Source organism: Plectropomus leopardus, chromosome 7 (assembly GCF_026936395.1).
Source record: "Plectropomus leopardus strain MGB_pleo_1.0 chromosome 7, ASM2693639v1, whole genome shotgun sequence".
In the NCBI taxonomy this organism is placed as follows: Eukaryota; Metazoa; Chordata; class Actinopteri; order Perciformes; family Serranidae; genus Plectropomus; species Plectropomus leopardus.
In genome coordinates this window covers 29,808,697-29,832,261 of record NC_142182.1, presented here as the reverse complement: position 1 = coordinate 29,832,261, position 23,565 = coordinate 29,808,697, and the positions used below count along the sequence as shown (strand labels likewise).

General features: G+C 38.3%; 2 protein-coding genes across 2 annotated transcripts; one reads left to right on the top strand and one right to left on the bottom strand.

The window, feature by feature from the left end:
* Positions 1 to 11: 11 nt before the first annotated feature.
* On the bottom strand, positions 12 to 10,036 carry LOC121950412 (protein mono-ADP-ribosyltransferase PARP6-like). The gene is made up of 24 exons (XM_042496402.2): positions 9,958 to 10,036; positions 9,035 to 9,392; positions 8,746 to 8,820; positions 8,408 to 8,485; positions 6,984 to 7,078; positions 6,830 to 6,890; positions 6,642 to 6,732; positions 6,493 to 6,559; positions 5,747 to 5,896; positions 5,507 to 5,648; positions 4,736 to 4,867; positions 3,774 to 3,869; positions 3,571 to 3,663; positions 3,359 to 3,484; positions 3,194 to 3,259; positions 3,003 to 3,070; positions 2,839 to 2,887; positions 1,949 to 2,061; positions 1,787 to 1,859; positions 1,520 to 1,589; positions 1,295 to 1,374; positions 1,127 to 1,190; positions 939 to 1,023; positions 12 to 838 (listed from the first exon to the last, which is right to left on the bottom strand). The coding sequence occupies exons 3-24, from the start codon at positions 8,746 to 8,748 to the stop codon at positions 742 to 744; spliced, it is 1,899 nt and encodes a 632-aa protein (XP_042352336.2). The 5' UTR covers positions 8,749 to 8,820; positions 9,035 to 9,392; positions 9,958 to 10,036; the 3' UTR covers positions 12 to 741.
* Positions 10,037 to 13,604: 3,568 nt separating this feature from the next.
* Positions 13,605 to 23,169, top strand: pkmb (pyruvate kinase M1/2b). The gene is made up of 11 exons (XM_042496765.2): positions 13,605 to 13,679; positions 15,104 to 15,282; positions 15,380 to 15,471; positions 17,521 to 17,652; positions 17,781 to 17,967; positions 18,487 to 18,757; positions 18,844 to 18,994; positions 19,080 to 19,232; positions 20,748 to 20,914; positions 22,241 to 22,422; positions 22,606 to 23,169. The coding sequence occupies exons 2-11, from the start codon at positions 15,132 to 15,134 to the stop codon at positions 22,710 to 22,712; spliced, it is 1,593 nt and encodes a 530-aa protein (XP_042352699.1). The 5' UTR covers positions 13,605 to 13,679; positions 15,104 to 15,131; the 3' UTR covers positions 22,713 to 23,169.
* The last annotated feature ends 396 nt before the right edge of the window (positions 23,170 to 23,565 follow it).

Genomic DNA, 23,565 nt, shown 5'->3' with positions numbered 1-23,565 from the left:
GTTTAACAAAATTAGAAAGTACTGAAAATATTTATTTTAAAAAACTGCGGTTATAAAAATGTACAAAAGTGTGTGTGTTTATAGCATATATCATACATCATATTTAAATGATGATATAAGGCAAAAAAAAGCTTTTACAGGTGCTTGACGCAACAAACAAGTTTCATCCATCAGATATTACAGACAGTGTTGGGAAAGTTACTCTTAAAGTGAAATGAGTTACAGATTACTAGTTACCCCGTCAAAAATGTAATAGGCTAAGTATTTAATAATTATAATGGATAGGACTTGTATAGCACTTTTCTAAGTACTCAAAGACACTTTACATGAAATGTAAAAAAAGTTATTGCTTTGTAATCACAGACATTTTGATTAGTAATTGTTATTTAATTCCTTTTTTTCAATAACTGTAACAGATTACCATTACATCTATTTTCTAAAGCAATTATGCAACTCTTTTACATGTAACTAGCTTTTCCCCAACACTGATAATTACAGTTGCTAACAGAAAGAGGAGACGACCTCTTCAGTTTTGTGGTGGTATTTCAATTTCTTTTGGTCAATGTTTTTCATTCAAACAAAAGATAATAAATTAAATAAAACCATTGTTTTATGCCCACTTGTCAAACCAATAAAAGCTTAAAGTGTAAAAGTTTAAAAGTTTAGCCACACAGAAAGTAAGAGCTGTTCTCAGCTAGTGAGTGATGAAATCTGCATTCTAATCATAAATCATTTGTTTTCTCAACACATCTTTGAAGCAATTACTTGTAAAATTTCCCTGCGGATCCCAGCTTCCTGAGTGTTGATGTGAACATCTCCCACCTGGCCGTTCTCATACCTGAGAAAGACAAAAGTAGAGAGTTGCTGCAACATAATGTGGAAATGTGGAATGAGTTTTTCCACACAATTGAGTTTCTGCTGCTTCATTTTATACTCACACAAAGAGGAAACGTGTGCACACATGGTCAGATATCGGACACACCCAGATGTTCCCATGTTTTTGAAGGTCCTTGGAAGTTATGACTGTTTCGACATGCAGAAAACGTTTTAAAAAACACTGTCCCCAAATCATTCCTAAAATCAGTGCTCTTTGTAACTTGTAATGTATGTATTGTCTCAAATGTACCTTCACAGAGAGCAATGCAGTTTAGGTTTGTGTTTTGCAGAAATCTGGCTTGTCCCGGCTGTCCCTAAGACAAGAAAAGAATATAGGATAAGAGACCAAAAAAAATGAGAGAAAATGGAAAAAAAGGGCAAGTGGATAAAGTTTGAACAAATGTGACTGATAATCTACCTGTTTGATTTTGTTTATTTGGTTGTATTTCTTTATAAGTTCTTCTTTGGTCGGCATTTGGTGTCGCCCTTTACCCATCTCTGTACAAAGACGAAGGATAAATTTAAAAAATAAAAATCAAACAAAAGAAAAGCATTGTAGAATCAATAAGGACGAATTATCTTTGAATAAACGGTTTATTTTGTATGTGGTATTCATAAAAAAAAAAAAGGTGCACATTCATACCAGAATATCCAAATGATATGCTTGAGACAGGACTCAGATAGATGCCTTTCCCATATGCAGCTCCATGAAGCTTGTGTAAGAAACAATGTGAACACTTTAGTTAATTTCAAATCCTTAAGTCTCATAGGACTAAGTATACACTTAATCTGAAAAAAAAACCAATTCAAAATTCTGTTGAAATCTCCACTGTGACATGCCATTAGATTTAAAAGCTTACATTGATTTAGCTCACGGAATACAAAACCCTTTGTTATTTTCATACTTTACCTGTAATTTTGTATAAGAGGCATTAATCAGCCCATTTCTCAAAATAGAGTGCCAGTTTTCAATGTGGGAACCACTGTAAGAAGAGAAGATAAGGTGAAGCAGGGGTCATATCGTGTATGTTTTTATTTTTTTTATCAGTGGCACAGCTTTGTTTTTACTCACTGGAAAGCAAAGGTGCTGCCATAAAGTTTCTTGCTAGATTGAAAACGAGCTTCTTTGGATGGAGGGCTGCTGATCAACAGGAACTGATGGGGAGTGTGCATGAACTCGAGTTGCTGTGGTACATGAAGTGATACAAAAACAGATGAGACAGCACAAACAATAAAATTTATATGAAGTATAAAAAGCCAGTCTGCTAATGGTTGCTAACTTTAACTACAGTACTACAGCTCTAAAACCTGCAACTACTGAGTTAAAGGGACAATTCACTCCAAAATCAAAAATACATATTTACTTATAGCACTATTTATCAATCTAGGTTGTTTTGGTGTGACAACAGCTAGCTCACCTAGCACCTCTAAACTACCTAACGTTACACTTCAGCCAAGGAGGACACCATTAATGTTTACACCTTGTGCTGTCACAAGCCTCTCGTCCATGAGTAGATGCTCACTCCCTGTCTCACTTTCTTTCTTTCAAAAGTTGAATAATTACGAAGACAAAAGGTGTTTCACATCAAAGCCATATGCAGCTGAGAAAAGCACTGAGCATATTGCTGGATAAATGAGAGATTGATTATACTGCATGAGTTGTGTGAGAGTTTGTAAACTGATGCCTTGATACAGTTTTACTGTTAAATGTGGTTATCATTTACTTCAATACCCTTTTTTGGGGGCTTTGAGCACCACAAGTCGAGTGCCATGTAGTTCCATTATATTGGAGAGCAGTCAGACATATCAATGGTCAATATCTCCAACACTCAGCAACTCACACCAAAACAATCTGTAGATGAAAAGCACTATGGATAAGAGGAAAAATGTATTTATTTTTGATTTTGGGGTGAAATGTCCCTTTGAAGCATCATATTCTAGCTGTGAACTGCTCTATCATACCCTGTTCAGTGGAAGCTTGACAATGTGTGATCTGTTGCTTGACAAAATCCTGTTGTCAAACATACAAAACCACACCTGGATGTGAAGCTAAGAAACATTTGGATTTGATGGTTTGATCAAGGTTATGCAACAGAAAGAAAATATGTTCAGATTGTTTCACTCACCATTGTAGTAAGGGATGAGCGAGAGGGTCTATCTTATCCATCTGCTTCTTTATTTCTGAATATGGACCCTGGATAAGAAAAAAATGCAGTTTGATCCATCTGATATTAATACAACAGCTTTCAGATTAGTGTCAGACGAGGAGAACCAGATATGAAAACGGTGTCATGAGTGTCGGATTAAGATCAGTCACCTGTGCCATCCTCCTGATTAACAAGACATTGTCCAGTGCTTTTTGCAGCCTCTCATAGCTCTTTCTCTGCAACAAACACACATGATTCCTTCAGGTGTAAAATAAATGACATATTGAGGAGTTACAAATTAAGTCAGTAATACATCAGATTGCTTTAGTTTATACCTTGGGGCTAAAGGCCAGGCTTTTGGGATTGCATGGATCAACAACAGAGGGGTACGGCTCAAATATGATGCTCTTGCGTGAAGACTGAAGAGCAGCTCTGCACATGGCCACCAGCAGGTCAACTACCTGTGAAACAAACATTACTGCAATACATCAGTCTTATATTACGATCACCCAGACTTCCAATAAAAGTGTGCACGTGTGTTACCAACCTCTGCACCAGTGGCTACCTCCTCTGTAGCTCCAGACATAACCCCCAACGTATAAAAGGAAAACACACACAGTTCCCTGGTGCAAACTGCCGGCTATAAGCACACACAAAACAGAATGGTGACATTATATCAACAGTTAAGTGCATTTTTTTTAGTTCTCATTAAGTAGTAAATTTACAACTTATTTATTTGCAGGCATGTACCTTTAACATCGGGCCATTCTGAAACACATGGCGCTCATCACAAACAACACAGTATTCATTCAGTGTGGGGAGTCTCTGCTCGGCATACCTCATTATCTGTCAACACAATGGAAAACATCATTACAGACTTTGTGGCATTCCATCCCACTATCTGCTTCATACAAGCTAATAATGAGATTCAAATTTTCAACCCTGAACACTTCAGAATGTGGTCGCTTCAGTTTCAAGTACTTTTTTTTTTTTTTACAATGTAAGAAGGTTTATAGACATTATATACCTTTTTCATTTATTTTATTTATGTTTTTCCTCCCTCTTACCGGTTTTATTTGCCTTTTTTTGTTTTAAATATATTTTGTCTTTTATATTTATTTTATTTTTTAGTCTAGCCAGACCTTATATTATTAGTAGTATTATTAGTGGTAGTAGTATTAGGATTAGTATTGCTATATCTATTTTGAAATTCCTTTTTTTTTTTTTTTTTTTTTACATTTTTTCTTATCAATTGGTGCATTGGTGCATTGGTCTCAAATTGTGAAATTGTTTTTGTCTTTTTTGTTGTTTTTGTGGTCTACATTGTTCTGTGTATTATCATTTCTTAAAGTCATCTTTGGAGCACTTTGTACTGGTGTTTTTAGGACACTGGAATTTCCACCTATGATTCAATGCCTTAAAAAATATCGATATTCAGTACAATTTTTGATACCAACAACGAAAACGAGTTTTTCTTTGATAATAGCAGAGAATGGCAGAATAACTGTAGTAAACTTCAACAATAAGAGGGTGCAACACAAGTACTAATACTGCATGATAGTGCCACTCTCAAACGCTGCTGCATTGGCTGTACAAAGAGTATAAAGTCACCAGTAGATGTCAGTGCAATGTTTATTATGAGACTGGGTGCAGTTACTCTGAAATGTCCCTCTCTGCCAAAATATTATACTGCCTTATTTCTGCTGCATTACCTGAACCAAGAAGCCGTGCTGCAGGCTCGGGGTGGTCTTACAGTGCCTGATGGCCTGGGTTGAGAAAAGTAGCTCTAACAGCTGTTTGGTGCTGAGCTGTGCTGATGACTTAACTGCTGACACCACCACCCGCTGTGGAGGAAGGAACACAAACACTTTTATTAACCCCCCTGTTTCTATTATATAATAGACTTTAGAAATACAAACAAAATGTTCTCTCCTTCTTGTTCAGGTTTCCTGTTGTAAACATTTTCAACATTGTTAAAAAATGACTGTGGTTTTAAGATTTAAATTTAAATTTAAAGGAAGAATGAAATGTGAAGAACAGAAGAGATGTGTTGTTTGAATTGATCAACATGCCCCCATAACAGAACATATTTTAAAATGTTGGAAAAACAAACAAACAGAAAAAAACAACTGTTTGAATTTTTTAAAACATTTTTTATGGAAAACAAGTGAAGTCTCGTCAGTAAACCATGATCTGTAAGAGGTGAAAAACTTGATTACACTAATAATTAATGAAATTAACATTAATTGAGCTAAAGATATTGTTTTGGGAGAAAACATATGCTAGTTTGAGATGGTTAAACATGCACTGAGTCAATTTGACCTGAGAACATCATTGCTTCTCCTTAGAGTTGAACAGAACAGGAGGACTAAACACATAAAGAACTTATTGAGTTATTAGAGGGACAAAGTCTTGCAAAAATGCAGCAACAGCAACCACGAAATACTCAAGTGACTGTGACAGAGCAATATCTCTGAATTTACCTTTCCACTGGGTGTATAGGTGAAAAGCTCTCCTCTGGGATTCTTGATGGAGTATGAAGTTGTCTGATTAGTAAAACGGTTTAGTTTCATCACTGGCGAAATGATTTTTCCTCTCACTGTGGGTTCCTGGAGCTCATTAGACCTGATCACAGTGAGGGAGGAAACAGCAAAAATGTAAAGAGACTTCAGATCAGAGTGAGTCAGTGATAAAACCGCCATATTCATCAGACTGTCACATACTTTGATGGTGGGAGCCAGATGCTAAGTCTTGCCCGAAATTTCTTGATGGTTCCACTTGGCCTGAACCAGCTGTGTCTTCTCTTCTGTCGGACTACAATGTTCTCATTGGTCAGATGTTTCCACTCCCGAGATAAGAAGACTAGGAGAATACTGGGGAAAAGAAATGAGGATTTCTTCTGAGTAATCAGTAGGCTATCTCAGGTCATCGTAAAATACCGTTGCTTTGTCACACCGCTCAGCATCTGATACCAACACACAAGGCAGTCTCTAGCATCTGGAGCACTAGGCTTTCAACTGTTTAGTCTAAAGAGCAAGAACGTCAGCATAGGAAGAAGGTAGGGGCTGAGGCATTGGTCAAACAAACACAGACTTTAACCTGGGAGACGGCTGTTTGTGTCCCATGTGAAACCAAAAGTCAGCATCAATTTTAATCCAAATAACAATCTTTTACTAAACCTAACGAAATAGTTTTGGTACAAAAACCTCCATAACCTGTGAACATCGTAGTTATAGTTATGAGCAGAAACTGACACGTCCAAAATTGACGCTATAGAGAGCATCATGGTTTGAAACAAAAAGCCACTGACCAAGCTGCTGTATTTGGGAGTTGGGAAACGTGTTGCAATGCCATAGAAAAGGTTTAACATCTTCATCCATTTTTGAACTAAAAAGTTTAAAATGACATATTTAATGATAAATAAAGGACATGTACTAATTGTCATAAAAATGATAGTATTCACACTCACTTCTGTAGTTGTTTTCCAAGGCTGAAATGATCTGTGTTGGATGGTTGATAGACTTCTACTGAAGGTGCTGTGGTAAGAAACATCACTTAATCTTGTGTCACATAAAGTTAATAGTAAATCTGGTGTGCAGCAGTGTTATTGATGCTCACCAGGTCCATCCAGATACTGAGACAAAGAAAAGTGCAGACGGATAACAATGGGCTCTGATGGGTTAATCCTCCAGGCCTTGGCCACTTCCTCCTGTGAACACCACACAATGCAATCACATAAAACACACCAACATGCAAACATGTCGATATACTGTACTGACACTGACTGTGCTGCAAATTTAACTTACATCCAAAACGTTGGCATTTATTTTCAAGTCAACATCCACATCATCAATTGACCCATACTCCCTAAAAGAAGAAAGAGGAGGAAGCGGAAATTTGACATTGTAGAAAAGCCGCAGTGATCCTTTTAAAACCATGAATAAGAAAAGATGTTCTGACCTGATGGAGACTGCAGAGTCTGAATACAAAGTCCTGAACGCCTCTATGTCTGCATCCAGCTGAGGGTGGTGAGTCAGGTCAGCGGCACAGCTCTCCTGCCGAGACAAACACTAACATACTTACCTTATGGCCCAAACAGCTCAGCACCACAGGGGGCTGAGGGATTAAACCAGTCACACATTTTTACAACAATGGCTGAGTAAAAGATGTTAAGCCCTTCTTAAGATATAATGTGGGTAACAATTTATTTAGCATTTATAAGCAGTATATAAACAATTAAAACACTCACCATAACACACTATACTGTAGTTGCAAGCAGATATAAGTAAAAGTTTAAGTGTTTATTAAAGTTACTATGCATGCAACTTCTGTGTGTCTTTTAATGGTGAAGGCTGCAAGCTGTGATAAAGCTGCAGAAGACATCTAGTGTGTGGACATTGAGTCGGAAAGTTATGGTCAGTAATAATCCTTGAGGCTTAACGTGATTAACTTTATGAGTTTTAAACACATTCATGACCAGTTTTAAACCTGACTGCAAGGAACCTGTGCATGTGTATAAACAGCTAATTACAGCTGATTATGTAGTAATACATAATAAAGTGGGCTGCATATTTGCAACAACTTATTAATACAATACATATCACGGCACATACAACATATTTTAGAATTTAATTTTAGAAAATCACAGTAATAACAGATCATCATATGCATAAAATCTGAGTAAAAGTGTTTTTTCCTTTTTTCTTTTGCAATTGGAGCTCTTTGTGTACAGTGGGAGCAGCATTTGTATTTATCACCATCCCTGTAACACGCTAGCGAAATGTTGTTATATCAGACTGACAGTCAAATGACTTAAACTAGATTACAACACTGATATTAAGCAGTCGGGCGTTTAAATACAACACAAAATAAATCCCCGCCACAAATCTTTGCATGTAAACTATCAATTAAAATTCAATACTGTGGGGTTTTTTTTTAGAAATGTTACAGTGTAACAAAATATATTGCGATGCTCAAGTGTATCAATATTTTCTTACATACATAATATTTAATATGGCTGTATGTGTGTAATCAATCATTTATTGTATTTCTTAAAAGATAAATTGTTGACAAATACATGAATAAACACTTAAATGATGTCAAAATGTCCTCATATCTGTTTGCAGCTATATTATAATTTTATACAGCATTTATCAATGGTGTATATTCTGATTTAACGTATCAAGAAACATTTTACCCCAAACTTTACTCCTCAATATGCAAACTAAGGTGATCCATTGCCATTCCAACATTCAGTGACTACAATGACAATTTGTGACTTCAAATAAAACCGCATAAGCAGCTGTTACTGTAGGTTGTTGTCATTATGATGATAATTGATTGCGCTAAAAATGACATCCAAAGCACCAGAGAGTAATTCTTACATGGATTCCACACAGGATCTGCTCTGTGTCACTGTCCTCATCAGTTTGGCTGTCTGCCCACTGCTGGCACTCGGTCTCCTGTTGGGTTAATGGGAGAAGCTGTCAATCAAAAGATCGTCTTATTTACAACGCTAATTACTTCCTTCTGTCCACCCAAACAAAGTCAACCAACCATGCAGCCGAGACTGCCACTGATTTTAACACACATGCAGGTCAAACCACTGATCCATCATCAAAAAATTGTTAAGGTTTATCGTCTGTGGATGCAAACATCTTACTACCTGAAGACATATCAGACTGTGATAGATGAAAGGTGAATTTGGGGCTCACAGACTCACCATATGTTTAGTAGTTTGGAACTTTTTCAGCAACAATCAACAGTTGTTCCCTCCACTGTGACTGAAACAAAGATGCTGGAAAAACATATGCAACTTTTATTAGCTTAGATACCTCTACATGTATATGAAAATATTACTGAAACTATATTTCCATTATGACAATCACATTTATCTAAGCATCCTCAGGGACATAATGTCCCTGAGGACATTATGTCCCTGAGGAACTCATTCAAAGACAGCAACATGTTAACGATGTCAGTGGCACAAAGCTGAAAAGTGCTTATCTTACCTTCCTGAAAAAACTTGAAGTTTCCACATAATTCAAGTGAGCAAACAAAGTAATGCTATAACAGTAAAAAACAAAAAAATCTTAAGACCATGTGACATTAAAAACAAGAATATTCCAGTTTGATGGCTTGGCTGTCTGTGTGTGTTTGGCCGTCCTCTCACCCTCTGGGCTTGAACGGCAGTTCCCACATGTTCTGTCTCTGACTTCAGCGTCACGTGATTGGCTGCAGGTACTAACGGCCTGATCAGCTGAACCTGGTCCAGAAAGAGGAGCGGCGGAGGTCAACACCTGCAGCTACAAGTCTTACGCTTTCATGATCAGTGTGATAGGAGCACCAACCACTCCATGGCATGTATTCCTTTGTAAAAGAAGAGAAAAACAAACATGTATCAAACTATTTTCCAAACCCTTGAAAAGTCAGGTTCATTAATCCATTTGAAGACTGCCGTGGTGGCACATTTGAAGGATAGTGAAGTAGGTGATGTTTGACATTTGTTAGTTTTCCTGTCTGTCTGCTGCACTGCAGTCTGACCTTAATCTGCAGTTACCCTTGTTAGCAGTCGCCTGCTGCTCTGCAGTCTGGCCAGATTAGACTCTTTGAAGACTGCATACATCTGTGCAGGTCTTCTCTTAACAAATGCTTTTCTCACAGTAATCCACTTAGACATGAGTGGGTGTTTGCAATGTGGCAGTCTATATTTATAGTGGGTGGGCACAATAGCATGAACGCCTGCACTGTAAATACTGCCAATGCTGTGCATGAACAGTGAGAATAGACTGACTTTAAGGCATCTGAAAGTTTCTGCGGAGGTGAGTCAACACGCCTTAGACAGAGTGACAACAAAGCATTGTGGGCTCCATAAAGGTAGCAGGGATACTGATTCATTTTTTGAAATTTGTGTGTTGTAGGCCTATTCACTCACCTCACATCTGATGTAACCACTGCTATACCATGATGCTCAGACCTGTTTATTCCACAAGACAGACATACAACAGGTCCACAGTGGATGGTACAGGAATCAGGTTTCCATAGCAACCAGCTCTATACAAAATGAACTGCATCTGTTGTAGAAACCAAACAGTCTACATTAAGATTTATTAAGAGGTTACCTGATATAAACACAAGTTTGTAAATGTTTAAACAGATAACTTTTCAAAATTAAGATCTCGCTCTATTTTATCTGATTGTAGATACAGACAGGAAATGAACAGAGAGAAGGAGGGATATGATCTCAAGTTGGAAATGAATCAGGGACATTACAGTTATATGGTATGAGTCTTAACCATACCCCAGAGAGTCTGGCTCTTTGCACATACAGCATAAAATCATATAAACAAAGAAATCTGAATGAATTTCACGTTACACTAAAGAAAACAAATATGGTTTTTAAAACATAATGGAAGGATGGATAATGGATAATGGAATGAAATGGAAGGAGAGATTTTGATCAAAATCATTTGTATAACTCATTGTTATAACTCAACTCTCCAAACCCACACACACATGCAAGCGCGCATGGACGTAAGCACACACACACACACACACACACACACACACACACACACACACACACACACTCACACACACACACACACACACACACACACACACACACACACTGTGTGGGATAGCAGAACCCCCGCTATGGACTGTGCACTTACAATGTATGTGGCGTAACGTTGAATATGTAGTGCAGCTGAGGGTTTTTTAAAGCAGAGACTTATTAATATTTAATAACTTAGTTTTGATTACACAATTTTGCACATTACAGCTGTTGTGCAGGTCAACACTCATGCAGAAGCACTTTTGAGGCATAAACACAATTTAAGCAGCTGTCCACAAGAGAGAGCTGTTGCTGTGAAAGAGAGAAAACAGGAGACAGAGAGCCACAGATGGACAGTATGTCCCAATTCAAACTATGCACTTTGGATACACTATGTACTAAAATCAAACAGTGATTTTAAGATGTCACTCACAGTTGAATTTCATCTAAATGTTTTCTACAGAACTAATAGTTGTCTTGGGCATTCACAACGGTCTTTTACCTAAAATCTACAAGTTTTTTGCAACTCTGCGTGACATCACCTTTTCCTTTGCACATTGCATTGTGACAGAACCGTGTCCATCACCAGCACACAGAGAAATTAAGCGGCTTTAGTATGCATGCTATTATGCCATACTGAATTTTGTTACGTTCGCATTGCACACTACAGACTGAATCTCAATCTACAGACTCAAATCTGCTTAGAATCAGTGTGTAGTGTTTATATGGGACACAGATGTGTAGATACCATACAGAGAATATAACAGCAAATTAGACTGTCTTAGATTTTGCTTGAATATTGTGAAATAAGAATGGTTGTTATTATATGAAAACCTACAGACCTATTTTTCACAGTGTGATATGCATGCTCAGATAACTTTTGATGCCAAAATCAACATAATAACTTCAAAACTAAATACATGCAGGTGAAGCAAAAGTGCAGTGAGAACTGTTGCATTTCTCTGCAGCCAGTAGAGCCAGGGGAGCCTCTGGCAACCTAAAGATGGAGAATTCCATCTGTAGGTTGTCTACATTATCCATACATGGACAGGAGGAGTGTGGAAGGTCGTTTGGAGTTAAATTTCCGCTTCTTAAGGATCATAGCATCCACACGTTCCAAGGATCCTTTGGAGTCGTAAAAGATGCACAAAGGAAATACTAAATAGCTCCTTCTAAACAGCTCCACAAGGTATAAATGTTTATAGAAGTTATTTTGTTGTAGTAAATATTAGCTCTCAGGACTCACTACATATTTCTGGTCCAGTTAAGGTTAATTTTTTAAGGTTATTTTAAAGCATCTTAGAATTTAGGTCAATTTGCTATCCGGTTAGCAGATGAGCAAACCTGCAGCTTTCCCATCAAATTAATACGTAGTTAAAAATATTTTAGAGGGTAGAAGGTAAATTTGCTTAAAAAATGGAGTACCCCTATTAGTAAATATAGTAAATATGATTGTGTTGCTGTGCAGGGCTGAGATTGCACATTTGATTGTATTAAATAACTGAGGGGAGTCAACATATATGTTGAACATGGCACTGGGAGGGTCTGGTTTTATGTTGTGGTACGGCATGTTCCAATTATGTTCCTCAGGCTACACGAGCCTCATCTATATATATGCATTTACCATAACATACGGCACAGTGATAGAGTGACAACCAAACATATGGTGGAGTTGCACTCACAGTATAATATACTACTCTATTTTAAGTAAAGGTGTGACATTTGCTATACCTGATCGATTACATTTGTGCTTCTGTATAATATGTGAGCAGGTTAATATCGAGTTTGTGTCTCTGCAAGCATTTGCTGTTTATCTGACATGTCAGCTGTAACACCCTCCACTACTTGTAATTTTCAGCTTGGCTGCCCCTTTCCTCTAATTTTAAAACATTGTCACTCTATATCAAGCTGAATGCATTTTAAGTGGTATGTCATGATACAGGAATGAAAACACAATCCCAGCCCTGCTAGGTTCATAAAACAAGTCTAACCTGAAAGAAAAGAAATTAAGGAGATGATGTGTCAGCTTCGTAGTGCAATGATACAAGGGAGGGAAAAGTAATTCAAGTTAATTAAATAATAATAAAGAAAAAATACACATAAATAAGATAAAGAAAAACAATACTTAAAGTCCGGACATAGTTGTGCATCTGACGCATCTCGATGAATCCACAACATTTGACATTATGATGTCAATAATAATGGATCTGGACAGTAAGCTAGAGAGCTAAATCAAAAGTATGTTTTATGTGAGAAATTTGTAAGAAATACATTTTCCAATACATTCATTTAAAAAACTTAATTTAAAAAAAGATTTAACTTTAAGCAAAAATTAGTAAAATTTAGGGGTTTGTGTGAGAATTGTGTTTAAGGATAGCTTGAGGTCAGGGGTCAGTAAATAAAGACTGGTCATTAAAAGTAGCCCATAGAATGCACATATTAAACATATTTTGACTGAGTTATCAAGGTACAAGCAAAGACAACCATACAAAAAATACTGAAATATGCAAATGATCTTGAGATAAATAAAAGGAAATAGAAGAAAAAACATAATAGCAATAATAATAACGATAATAATAATTACAATAATAACAATATAATAATAAAAGAACAAAAGATACAGCAGAAAAGTGTAGTGTAATAACAGGTTTATCTATATTCTTAAAAGGCAGTAAAGTAGCAGCGCCTAGATTAGAGCTGAAAGGTCACTCTGTTGCTCATAATTTAAGTTGCCTCCGGTCCAAATTGATGACCCAGGCTCATGTTCAACACTCAGCTGGGAGCTTTGTGATTGGCCGGGCGAACAACACCCGCACCTGCGCTGTATCCTCCCTCAATATTTCTTTTCTCCAACTTCTGATATTTTATCTCGAAATTTAACTCAGAACTTGACATTTACACATAGAAAACTACGCCCGTCTGAAAAACATACCTTCAGCTTGTTGTCCAAAGGGTTAATCTTGCTTTGACTCTCGCGCTCTATATCGCCTGTCACCGGGTGTTGTTAGCACAGGAAAGTAGTTCCGGTTAGTGGAGGGCATAAAAATTGTCCCACCAGCTGAGCCAGTGGCGTCTTGGTCCCTGCACAGTTCTCCCAGTAGGTGAGTAGCAGCAAGGACACTCAACTATATGACAGACAGAGACAGAGAGACAGAGATGAGAGGACACTTTTTTCATTAACTTTAACTGAATTTTTAAATGAAATTATCATTTCTTATCATGTTATTTTTTTTTTTTTTATAAAAAAGCAAAAAGAACTACTGTGAATCACTAAAACTTTTTCTTCTAAAGTCTCTACTGACTCATTGATATATTTAACTTGCATGATCATTATAATTATGCATACATTTTATTTATGTATTACATATTTTTCAAATATACAAATAAACTGCGTTTAAAATGACATTTTATTTTGGAATAAATTGCACTTGTTTTCACATAGACCTACAGTTCCAAATAGCTCTCAAACCTTGATTTATTTGTTAAGTTTTACATATCTTATTAATATATCTGTATCCTGTTCTTATACTACATCTCTACTGAATGCTGAATGCGCAGATAGAGTTTTTTTCTATTTAAACTGCAAGTTTTAAGAAACTTTTTTTCTTAAACCAAATAAATAGCAGCAATAATGTATGATCTGTTTCTCTGTGATTTATTACATTTGTTTTAGCAATTAACCCTTACATTATACAAAGCTTTAATATTCCACATTACTTGGAATAAAAACCCTGCAAGTGGCTTAGACCTTGTCACATGTGGTATTTATATATATTAAAAAATACATTTTAATCATGAATTTATCTGATTTCTGATATATTTCTACAGTCCATAACTGCTCCCAGCTGCCAGAGTTATTTTAGGTCAATGCTGGTGGCAAGAATAGTCTCCCAGCACACACCCACCGTGTCTCCATGCACTGGCTGACAACACACGTTTGGCATGTTGCACACCTCCATTATAATAGACGGTTGTAAGCTGAATCCTGATAACTCTGCTGCATTGCACCTCAGGCAGCATAAATTATGTTTTTCAGCCTCCTCCTGGAGTCCCGGAGTTATACTCTGTGGGTGTAAATTACCTTTAGCCTCTGTCAAGTGACCAGCTCCTCTTCTTCAGCTGCACATAAACTCCCGCTGGAATGTGGGAGAGTGCAGTCAGGCAGGCACGTACTGTTGTTGTTGCTCTCTGCACAGGCTGTTCAGTCAGCTCGCACAGTCACTCTGGAGAGGTCACACCTTCCTATAAATGTGCACTTTTCCATTTAGATAACTGATAGAATCTTTCTTTAGTTTCTGATTTTCTTTCAACACTTTTTGAATATGCATATGCTCAAATTTATATGATAGTTTCTATTACAAGCTCTTAGTTCCATGAGCAATTGTGTCACCAAAGTATTTACCTGAACTGTCTTCTTTCTGTGGCCCATTAAAAAAAACCCCATTATAACCCATAATACATGTTTAAGGTTGAGTTGTCACATACTAATTGATCATTGCACCTGTTCCCTTCTATGTCGCCACAGGACGTTTCCTGCAGACACAGATCCAATCATGTCGAAGACAAAGGACATGGGCTCTTCCATTATCCACACCCAGCAGATGCATGCTGCGATGGCGGACACTTTCCTCGAGCACATGTGTCTTCTGGACATTGACTCTGATCCCGCTGTGTCTCGCAACACTGGCATCATCTGCACAATCGGTCAGACTCATTGACAAACCAAACAACAAAGATGATTTCATTGTCATTTTACGAGTATGATATTTACTCTTGTGTTCATTCACCTGTCTTGATGCAGGACCTGCCTCCCGATCTGTGGACATGGCCAAGGAAATGATCAAGGCTGGGATGAACATTGCAAGAATGAACTTCTCTCATGGAACACATGAGGTGAGTCGATGAAAAATATTCAGCAATTTTTTTTTGTCCCTATTTGCATCTTGAAACCTTCGCTTGCACTACACAATCCCAAAAGGTGATGTCACAGAAAGTGTCAAAAAACACCGACTGTGACATAACTGATTCAGGTGTGAGCGCAGTTTGAACCCAGGTTGAGCAGTACAGCAGTAGTGTTTTTACCCTTTGCAAGTAATTCAGTGTGAATTTGCCCTTTGCAGCTGCAGCCATTGGTGTGATATTACTCTTGTGCCCTGCTGACTGTCTGTGGCTGTAATATGATCTATGAGCTTGTACTTGCCCCTTCAATGCAGGTCTGTGTTCTAGCTTAGGATTTGGTGAGCCAACTGCATCAAAGCCAACTCTTTAGCCAACCTTATACTATTGACCCTTCGCCTTTAAAAGCCAATCCTCTTTACCTTTCTCCCTGTCACCTGAGTGGGGGAGCCTCCAGATCATCAGCTGTAGTGTGAACACCTCTGTTGATATTTTGGTCTTCAAAGGTTAAAAGCTGTGCTTTTTTCTTTCACTGCAGCTCAACTCTGAGTTGCTTTTAAGCTATCTGTGCTTTAGCCATTTTTTTGCAACAAAAAATAAGATTATGATCACAACTCCAGAAAATTCCAAAGTCCATGAATGATTTTTATGGGATGGGCAAAATAGATCTGACCTCTGTCTTGCTGGTGTGTCAGTTGTCAGTACAGCTATAAATAGGTCTTCTCAGAGGGTCAGCCTTGCAGCAACAGTTGAAGGCATGTAGTGAAACCACTGTTATTTTCATTATGAACTGAGGACATCAGTCGTGTACAGATTAGACTTTGAATTTCTGTTTTTTTGCATGCAGCCTAGCGTTCATATACCAGATCCATAGCTATAGACAGACAGCGCAACAGTGGTACACGTCCATCACATGATGCAGGAAATTAAAAGTATTTGAATTTACCACCAACACCATGTTTTAATGGCTACAGCTCAACTATTTTGGAAACTTCTTATGTAATCCCTGACAGCTGTTAAGTACAATGAACTGTCATGTCCTAAAAATGTGTTGCAGTTGTCATTCAAGATTTACCGCATATGTCACTAGTGCTGTGCTGTCCTTGTGACTACGGGACCACTTTTGTCCACCTGTTGTTGTCCAAGCATCATTTAAAGAATTTCACACATTTAGGGATCATCTTTTCTCCACTGAAATAAAACAAGATATTAATTCAATTTTTCAAATTTTTTAAATTACTAAAATTCGTTTATGGTATTCTAAATGTATTAAAGTTTCAAAAGAAAAATTATATACAATGAAATGCAAGCTGGGATAAATGAATGAATGTATGCATGAAGACATTGTGTCCTGTCTATTTGTGGACACTGTCATGTGTTGCTAAGCTATCTGTATGTGGCTGTATTTTGCTATGTGTATATCTTGGTGTGAATATGTGTATGTTAATACTGGCTGTGAAGACAAATACTCCTCTGGCACAAATTATAAATCTAGCTGAATTCATACGATATAAGCAAGGACATTTTAGAGATTGTTTCCAGAAGTCCTGTCTAAGTGTTAAAACTTAATAATAATAAGAATAATAATAATAATGATAATAATAACAATATGTATACATGGTATGGGCAACTCAGGGCTAAGAACGAAAACAGACCAGAATTGCAAACATGGCCAGTTAAAATTTTTGGTGAGGGGAAAAAATGCCACTAGGATTCACATAAAAGACACAGGTGAAGCAAAAGTCTGACTAATGATGTCTGGTCCTGTTGACTCATTCTTAAAGAATTACTAAAACTGCCCTCAGGTGGAAGCTGAAGACCTGCTGCAGCAACCAGAACATTTACAAAAAGCCTTAATACAAATGCTAAAACTTGACTAAATTTATCAAACACTATTCACACTGGATCCATGTCTGTTAATGTTCTCCATATTATGCATGTCATGTTATTGATTGTGCGATTTACTATATTGTGTTTTAGCCAACCTGCAAATTCCGAGGCAAATTACCACGTGTGGATAAAAGAATATTTTTATTTTTTCTACAGTACCATGCTGAGACCATCAAGAATGTCCGTGAGGCAGCTGAGAGCTTTGTCCCAGGAAGTGCTGATTACAGACCACTGGCCATTGCTCTGGACACCAAGGGACCAGAAATCAGGACCGGACTTATCAAGGGCGTGAGTTCTTGCCAAATTCCAAAGTATACAAGCATTATAAATTAATAAGGCCTTTACACAAGTAATTGTATGAAGGTTTTATAATGAGAATGAACAAGCTCTCGTTGGTCTTTTTTTTTTTTTTTTAGAGTGGCACTGCTGAGGTTGAGCTCAAGAAGGGTGAAACCATCAAGATCACACTTGACAACCAGTTCATGGAGAAATGTGATGAGAAAACTCTGTGGCTCGACTACAAGAACATCACCAAGGTTGTGCAGACCGGCAGCCACGTCTACGTTGACGATGGTCTGATTTCCCTCAAGGTTAAGGAAGTTGGTAAGCACACAAACATCTATCTTTCATATAGATTTTGCTTTCACCCTTGAGATTAATGTATTCTCTATGATATCTAGCGAATAAGTGCCACACGAAAGACATTATGTGTTTATCGTGAAGTTATGTACTTAAAGTAGCGTAGGTTAGGTTTACGCAAGTTAAGTTATGTAAGTTAGATTTAGAAACATAAACCTGATGACGATGTACATCTAAAATGACTCAGTGTTCACATGGTTTCACACAGTTCCAAACACTGCTCTAATGGGGGAAAGTTCTGTGTTTTTTGATCCATTCATTACGCCAACCCTCCTCCTTACACATACGTTTGGTCTTAATATGATTTACTTCTTTACTCACGTCAGCGCATTGGTTACGTGATCACAGCCTCCCTGATTATGTGGTTTGCATATAAATTGTGGTACATCACTTTTTGTAGGCATACGTACAAAAGTTGCATAAGAACAGTCTATTTTTCTTGATGGTGGAAATGAAGTTTCTCTTCGTTCTGTGTGTCTGAAGGAAACGACTACCTGATGTGTGAAATTGAGAATGGTGGTATGCTGGGCAGCAAGAAGGGAGTCAACCTGCCTGGAGCTGCTGTTGACCTGCCTGCTCTGTCTGAGAAGGACCTTCAGGACCTGCAGTTCGGCGTGGAGCAGGGTGTCGACATGGTCTTCGCCTCCTTCATCCGTAAAGCTGCTGACGTTCAGGCTGTCAGGAAAGCACTGGGTGAGAAGGGCAAGGACATCAAGATCATCAGCAAGCTGGAGAACCACGAGGGTGTGCGCAGGTGAGTTAAATTACCAGTGGTCACACTTGATCTGCACAGATCTGGATCTTTGGAGGATTGTTAAATTGACTTTTTTTCCTGTATAGATTCGATGAGATCCTCGAGGCTAGTGATGGCATCATGGTTGCCCGTGGAGACCTGGGCATTGAAATCCCAACTGAGAAGGTCTTCATCGCCCAGAAGATGATGACTGGCAGGTGCATGAGGGTTGGCAAGCCCATCACCTGTGCCACACAGGTCTGTGACATCAACAGAATGACGGGTTTGCAGAAGACATTTTTAAAAGAAAAGTGGATCAGAGAGTCTTGTTGTTTCTTCTCAGATGCTGGAGAGCATGACCAAGAAACCCCGCCCCACTCGCGCTGAGGCCAGTGATGTCGCCAATGCCGTGTTGGACGGCAACGACTGCATCATGCTGAGCGGTGAGACCGCCAAGGGAGACTATCCCCTGGAGGCCGTCCGCACACAGCACAGGGTAAGAGCACACCTGACTGGTCCCATTATTAAATGTTTAAAGACCATACCAGTGGTCTTGCATGTTGGTTTGTTTTCTTACTTAAAAAATTGTAACAATTGTGCACATGCAGTGCAGCAGTCGTGTGTCGCAATTATTCATATTTGTGGCTGCAAGAAGGCCTCATTATATATATCGAAGGAATACGTCACTCACAAAATAACCATTTGTGTATCACTTAGTCATGGAAAAATGACCATGGAAAAAGCCAAACATCAATTTATTCAAAACTATGTAAAAAAAATGTTTTTACAAACTCTCACAAAACTCGCACAGTATAATCAAAGTCTCATTTATCCATTTGAATGCACAGGACTCTTAGTGATGAATTCTGACTTTAAAGAGAGCACTGATAAGTTTGACTTTCAGTTAAAATAGTATGTTTTTGGTGAAAATGCATGTGTATATGAATGGATAAATGAGACTTGGATTATACAGAGTTGTATGAGAGTTTGTAAATGGATGCTTTGCTATAATTTTGCTGTTGACGGACCCCAATGATTTTGATTTTGAGAAGGTTAACTTTTTTGGATTCTCTGTTTTCCATAGAGACATGCGAGAAATACAAAGTTTTCTATGGGAAATCAGGGAAACATGGGATTAATAACTGATTTTCATTTGATGGGTGAAGTATTCCTTTAAGGCCATCTAACACTGGAAGCATGTGGTACATTCATGTGCTTTTAACAAATTCACATAATTATGCAATATATTACTATACTATACTATAACTTATTGGCTTTGCACTATTTGAGTTTATATTCAAAGGCACTATGTTTTGTGCAGACCAGAAGCTGCTTGTTACACTTTAAAAAACAAAACAAAAAACACCCCAACTCATTTTGCTGTAGTAATTGTCATAACAGTTTGTGGTGAACATGAAAATTGTTCAGTTATACACATTTTAGCATCTTCATCTGACTATAACTTCCATAATGGTGCACCACCAGTTCAGTGATTATCAAGATCATAAATAACAAAACAAGTTACCAACACACCGATGAGATTTACTTTAGAATATGTTACTTTTGTCAGTTAAATATTAAGATCTTAAAGATTATTTTTGCATTTTGATGTAGGTTGTATCATGTAGAATTAAGAGAAAAGCAGCTTTCACTGGTACCAGCTTGGGTTTTACTAACAGCTTGTTTAGTATTTGTTCAAGTTGCTTCGTGTATCCCGCTTGCGCCTCCACTCCCTCCATCCATCTGCTGTCCTCTCGCATTGTGCCTTAACTGTGTGTTCATATTACTCAACTAGCATGTGTCTGAGGATCTGCAGTGCACGCAACAGTCCCTGGACATCATGGCCGCCGCTGTTGTTTAGCTTCATGTCTCAGTGTGCTTTCAGGTATGAAGACTTCAGCACTAATGTTAAGTGCCCCTTTGTTTTGTCTTTGCAAATAAAAACTAACTCCTGCAGCTGAAAGTGGCTGTGTGACTGCAGCTTTACTGTAATCTGTTTTCACGTGTTCAGATCGCCCGCGAAGCCGAGGCAGCCATGTTCCACAGGCAGATATTCGAGGAGCTGCGTCGCACCACTCATCTGACCCGTGACCCCACAGAGTCCGTCGCTATCGGTGCCGTCGAGGCTTCCTTCAAGTGCTGCGCCAGCGCTATCATCGTGCTCACCAAGTCTGGCAGGTGAGACTCTGAAAAAAAAGCAGTCCACTAAACCTCCTCTGTAGAGCTCTGACTCATAACATCCTACACGGTGCCCACTGTGAGCAAAGAAACTGGTGCATTACAACATCTCTCTATTCCTCCGCCTCCGCTCCCTCCCTAACACAAGCCCTCGGCTCATACGAAGTGTGCCAACTTTCACAGCACTCAAAATCTGTGCTCCACTTGTGACCTTTTGAGATCTGAACCTTGACATTTTATGAGTTAATTTTAACTCCCTGTTCGTTCCTCTCTACTTGGGAGCTCATTCTCACAACACATGATACAGAAGATGACCTACTGTCAGCTGTGGATTTCCTAATGATAATAGCACAATAAACGCAGCTGTTGTCAATATTTCCATCTTAACAATGAATCACATATCTGCTTCTATGTGAAAGCAGCCACACCCAATGTATTTTGCTTTACTCTCAGTGTTATCATGGTTTGTTTTCAGCTGTGAAGAAGCTCCAATAACACACTGTACACTATTTGGTCAGCACTACATGCCAGATAAAGTTAGAGAATAGCTGATGAACATAGTGTATATCCCCCTCAGGAGTTTGGGGAGACCAAAATGTGAGCTGAAAGAGAATGAATATTGGACAAGTGGACGTAATCCCAACTTCAGATGAATGCTTATGCTGAATAGCTGTAAATATGTAACAGTTTGCTAACAATTTTGTCAAATCAACTTAAAAAGTTGATCATTTGTCAATGTTCTGTTTTACAAATTGTTTCCACTGTCCCCAAGTAATGTATACTAATACAAAAATTTGTATGATACCTAATGAATTCCTACCCCATGTATGCCGCTGTCACATTACATTTTTAACATAAATTCATGTACGCAGTGTAAAGTTACATAGGTTAAGTAAAAAGAAAGATAGTTCGGCATTGTCACATCATGTGAAGTTATGTACTAAAAATAGAGTTACAGGTTTAGGAAAAGAAACATGGTGATGACATACCTTAAAATAACTCCAAAAGTCCTGTTTTTGTTTGACCCATCCACCACCCCAACCTGAATCCTGACATGGACTTCTGCTCTTAATACCACCTCCCTCTTTATGCCCATCAGCGCTTTTGTTAGGTGATCGTGGTCTTACAAGTTCTGTGGGTTATAAATTAATTCTGTGGCATTGCTGTTTGTAGATATAAATATGAACAATGCATGAAAAGCCTGCTCCAACTGGGCAAATAATCCATTATTTCAGGTCTAAGTTTTGACACTAATATTTTGAAATGGGGTTGCAATTAAGAACCTTTCAGTTTAACATTGTATTAATTTGTATCCTCTACCTGCAGGTCTGCTCACATGCTGTCAAGGTACAGGCCCCGTGCCCCCATCATTGCTGTGACCCGCTGTGCCCAGACTGCCCGCCAGGCCCACCTGTACCGCGGTATCTACCCTGTGCTCTACACCAAGCCCGCCAACGATGTCTGGGCCGAGGACGTTGACCTGCGTGTGAACTTTGCCCTGGAAGTTGGTGAGTGGTGATGTTTTTTGGTAACATTAGTCTAATAGAGAGAGAATTTTTCTTAACACTTCAGTGAAACTGTAATCGGTGCAAGAGGTAAGGGGAAATTTTGTTCATCTTCAGGAGTCACAAGACAATTAAATGAATTTAATCTTTCTTTATTAAACTAACACCTCTTTTCTCTATCCGTAGGCAAGCACCGCAAATTCTTTAAGTCCGGTGATGTCGCCATTGTTGTGACCGGCTGGCGCCCAGGAACCGGTTACACCAACACCATGAGAGTTGTGCTGGTGCCTTGAACATCATCAGAGGACATTAGCAACGACTCCCCTTCCCCTCTCCTGTAACCTGCCTCCCCCAACTCCGCATCGGACTTTTCTTTTTTGTTGGTCTTCATAACCAACAGAAAGTCAAAACCAGGCCGCTCCTTCAAAGGACTTTTGAAGTTGTCGTTCACAGACAGAAACTCCATGATTCCTGTCATCCATATTTGTAATTCATTGTCTAAATTATGCTACCAGAGACTGAACTCAAACCCTTTCAGTGGAAACTGTCATGCATGTGCTGACTCTGTTTGCATGGTAAACAGAAATCAATGTTCCTCTGTAAACTGAAGTACACATTTGATCCTTCCCTTGACTGTTTTGAGTTCTTAAATTGTCCAGGGATAAACATAAAGATGTACTGTTATTGTCCTCTCCAGTGTTTCATGCTGAACAGTTGGTTTCTATCCATTAAAAGGAATTCTTGGGTCAACTGTGTTTGTTTTCCTCTCATAATTACTGTCACACCAAACTGAGAAAGGTTTCTTTTATTCAGTATTTATTTGCTTAGAATTCAAATAAGAAAATTCTCTTTTATGATCATTAACGTTAAGGCTCAGACACATCAAACCGACGTCAAAGAACTGTTGTGGCCTCACCTGTGTGTCAGTCAGAAAGTTGCACTTAATCACACTGCAAAGACTACAACCGATGGGCACATAGATTCTGTGCTGATGAGAGAGGAAATAACTCTCCATACCAGCAGGTGGTGGTTGTCTGAAATCATCATTCAAAAAGGTAAACATGAAGACCTACAGGATGGAGTCAAGACGCTTGTTAGACAAGAACTCATAGGGAACACAACCTGATGTTGAAAGAACAAATGATA

What these genes read in the sequence shown, in the direction of transcription:
- LOC121950412 (XM_042496402.2), bottom strand. An exon ending in AGATCCTGTGTGGAATCCAT is followed by an intron (nt 7,079 to 8,407) that starts GTAAGAATTACT and finishes TTGTCTCGGCAG; the next exon opens with GAGAGCTGTGCCGCTGACCT. An exon ending in TGCACACGTTTCCTCTTTGT is followed by an intron (nt 839 to 938) that starts GTGAGTATAAAA and finishes TGTCTTTCTCAG; the next exon opens with GTATGAGAACGGCCAGGTGG.
- pkmb (XM_042496765.2), top strand. Translation starts at nt 15,132, where the DNA reads ATGTCGAAGACAAAGGACATGGGCTCTTCCATTATCCACACCCAGCAG. An exon ending in TGGCATCATCTGCACAATCG is followed by an intron (nt 15,283 to 15,379) that starts GTCAGACTCATT and finishes GTCTTGATGCAG; the next exon opens with GACCTGCCTCCCGATCTGTG. An exon ending in CCATCACCTGTGCCACACAG is followed by an intron (nt 18,995 to 19,079) that starts GTCTGTGACATC and finishes GTTTCTTCTCAG; the next exon opens with ATGCTGGAGAGCATGACCAA.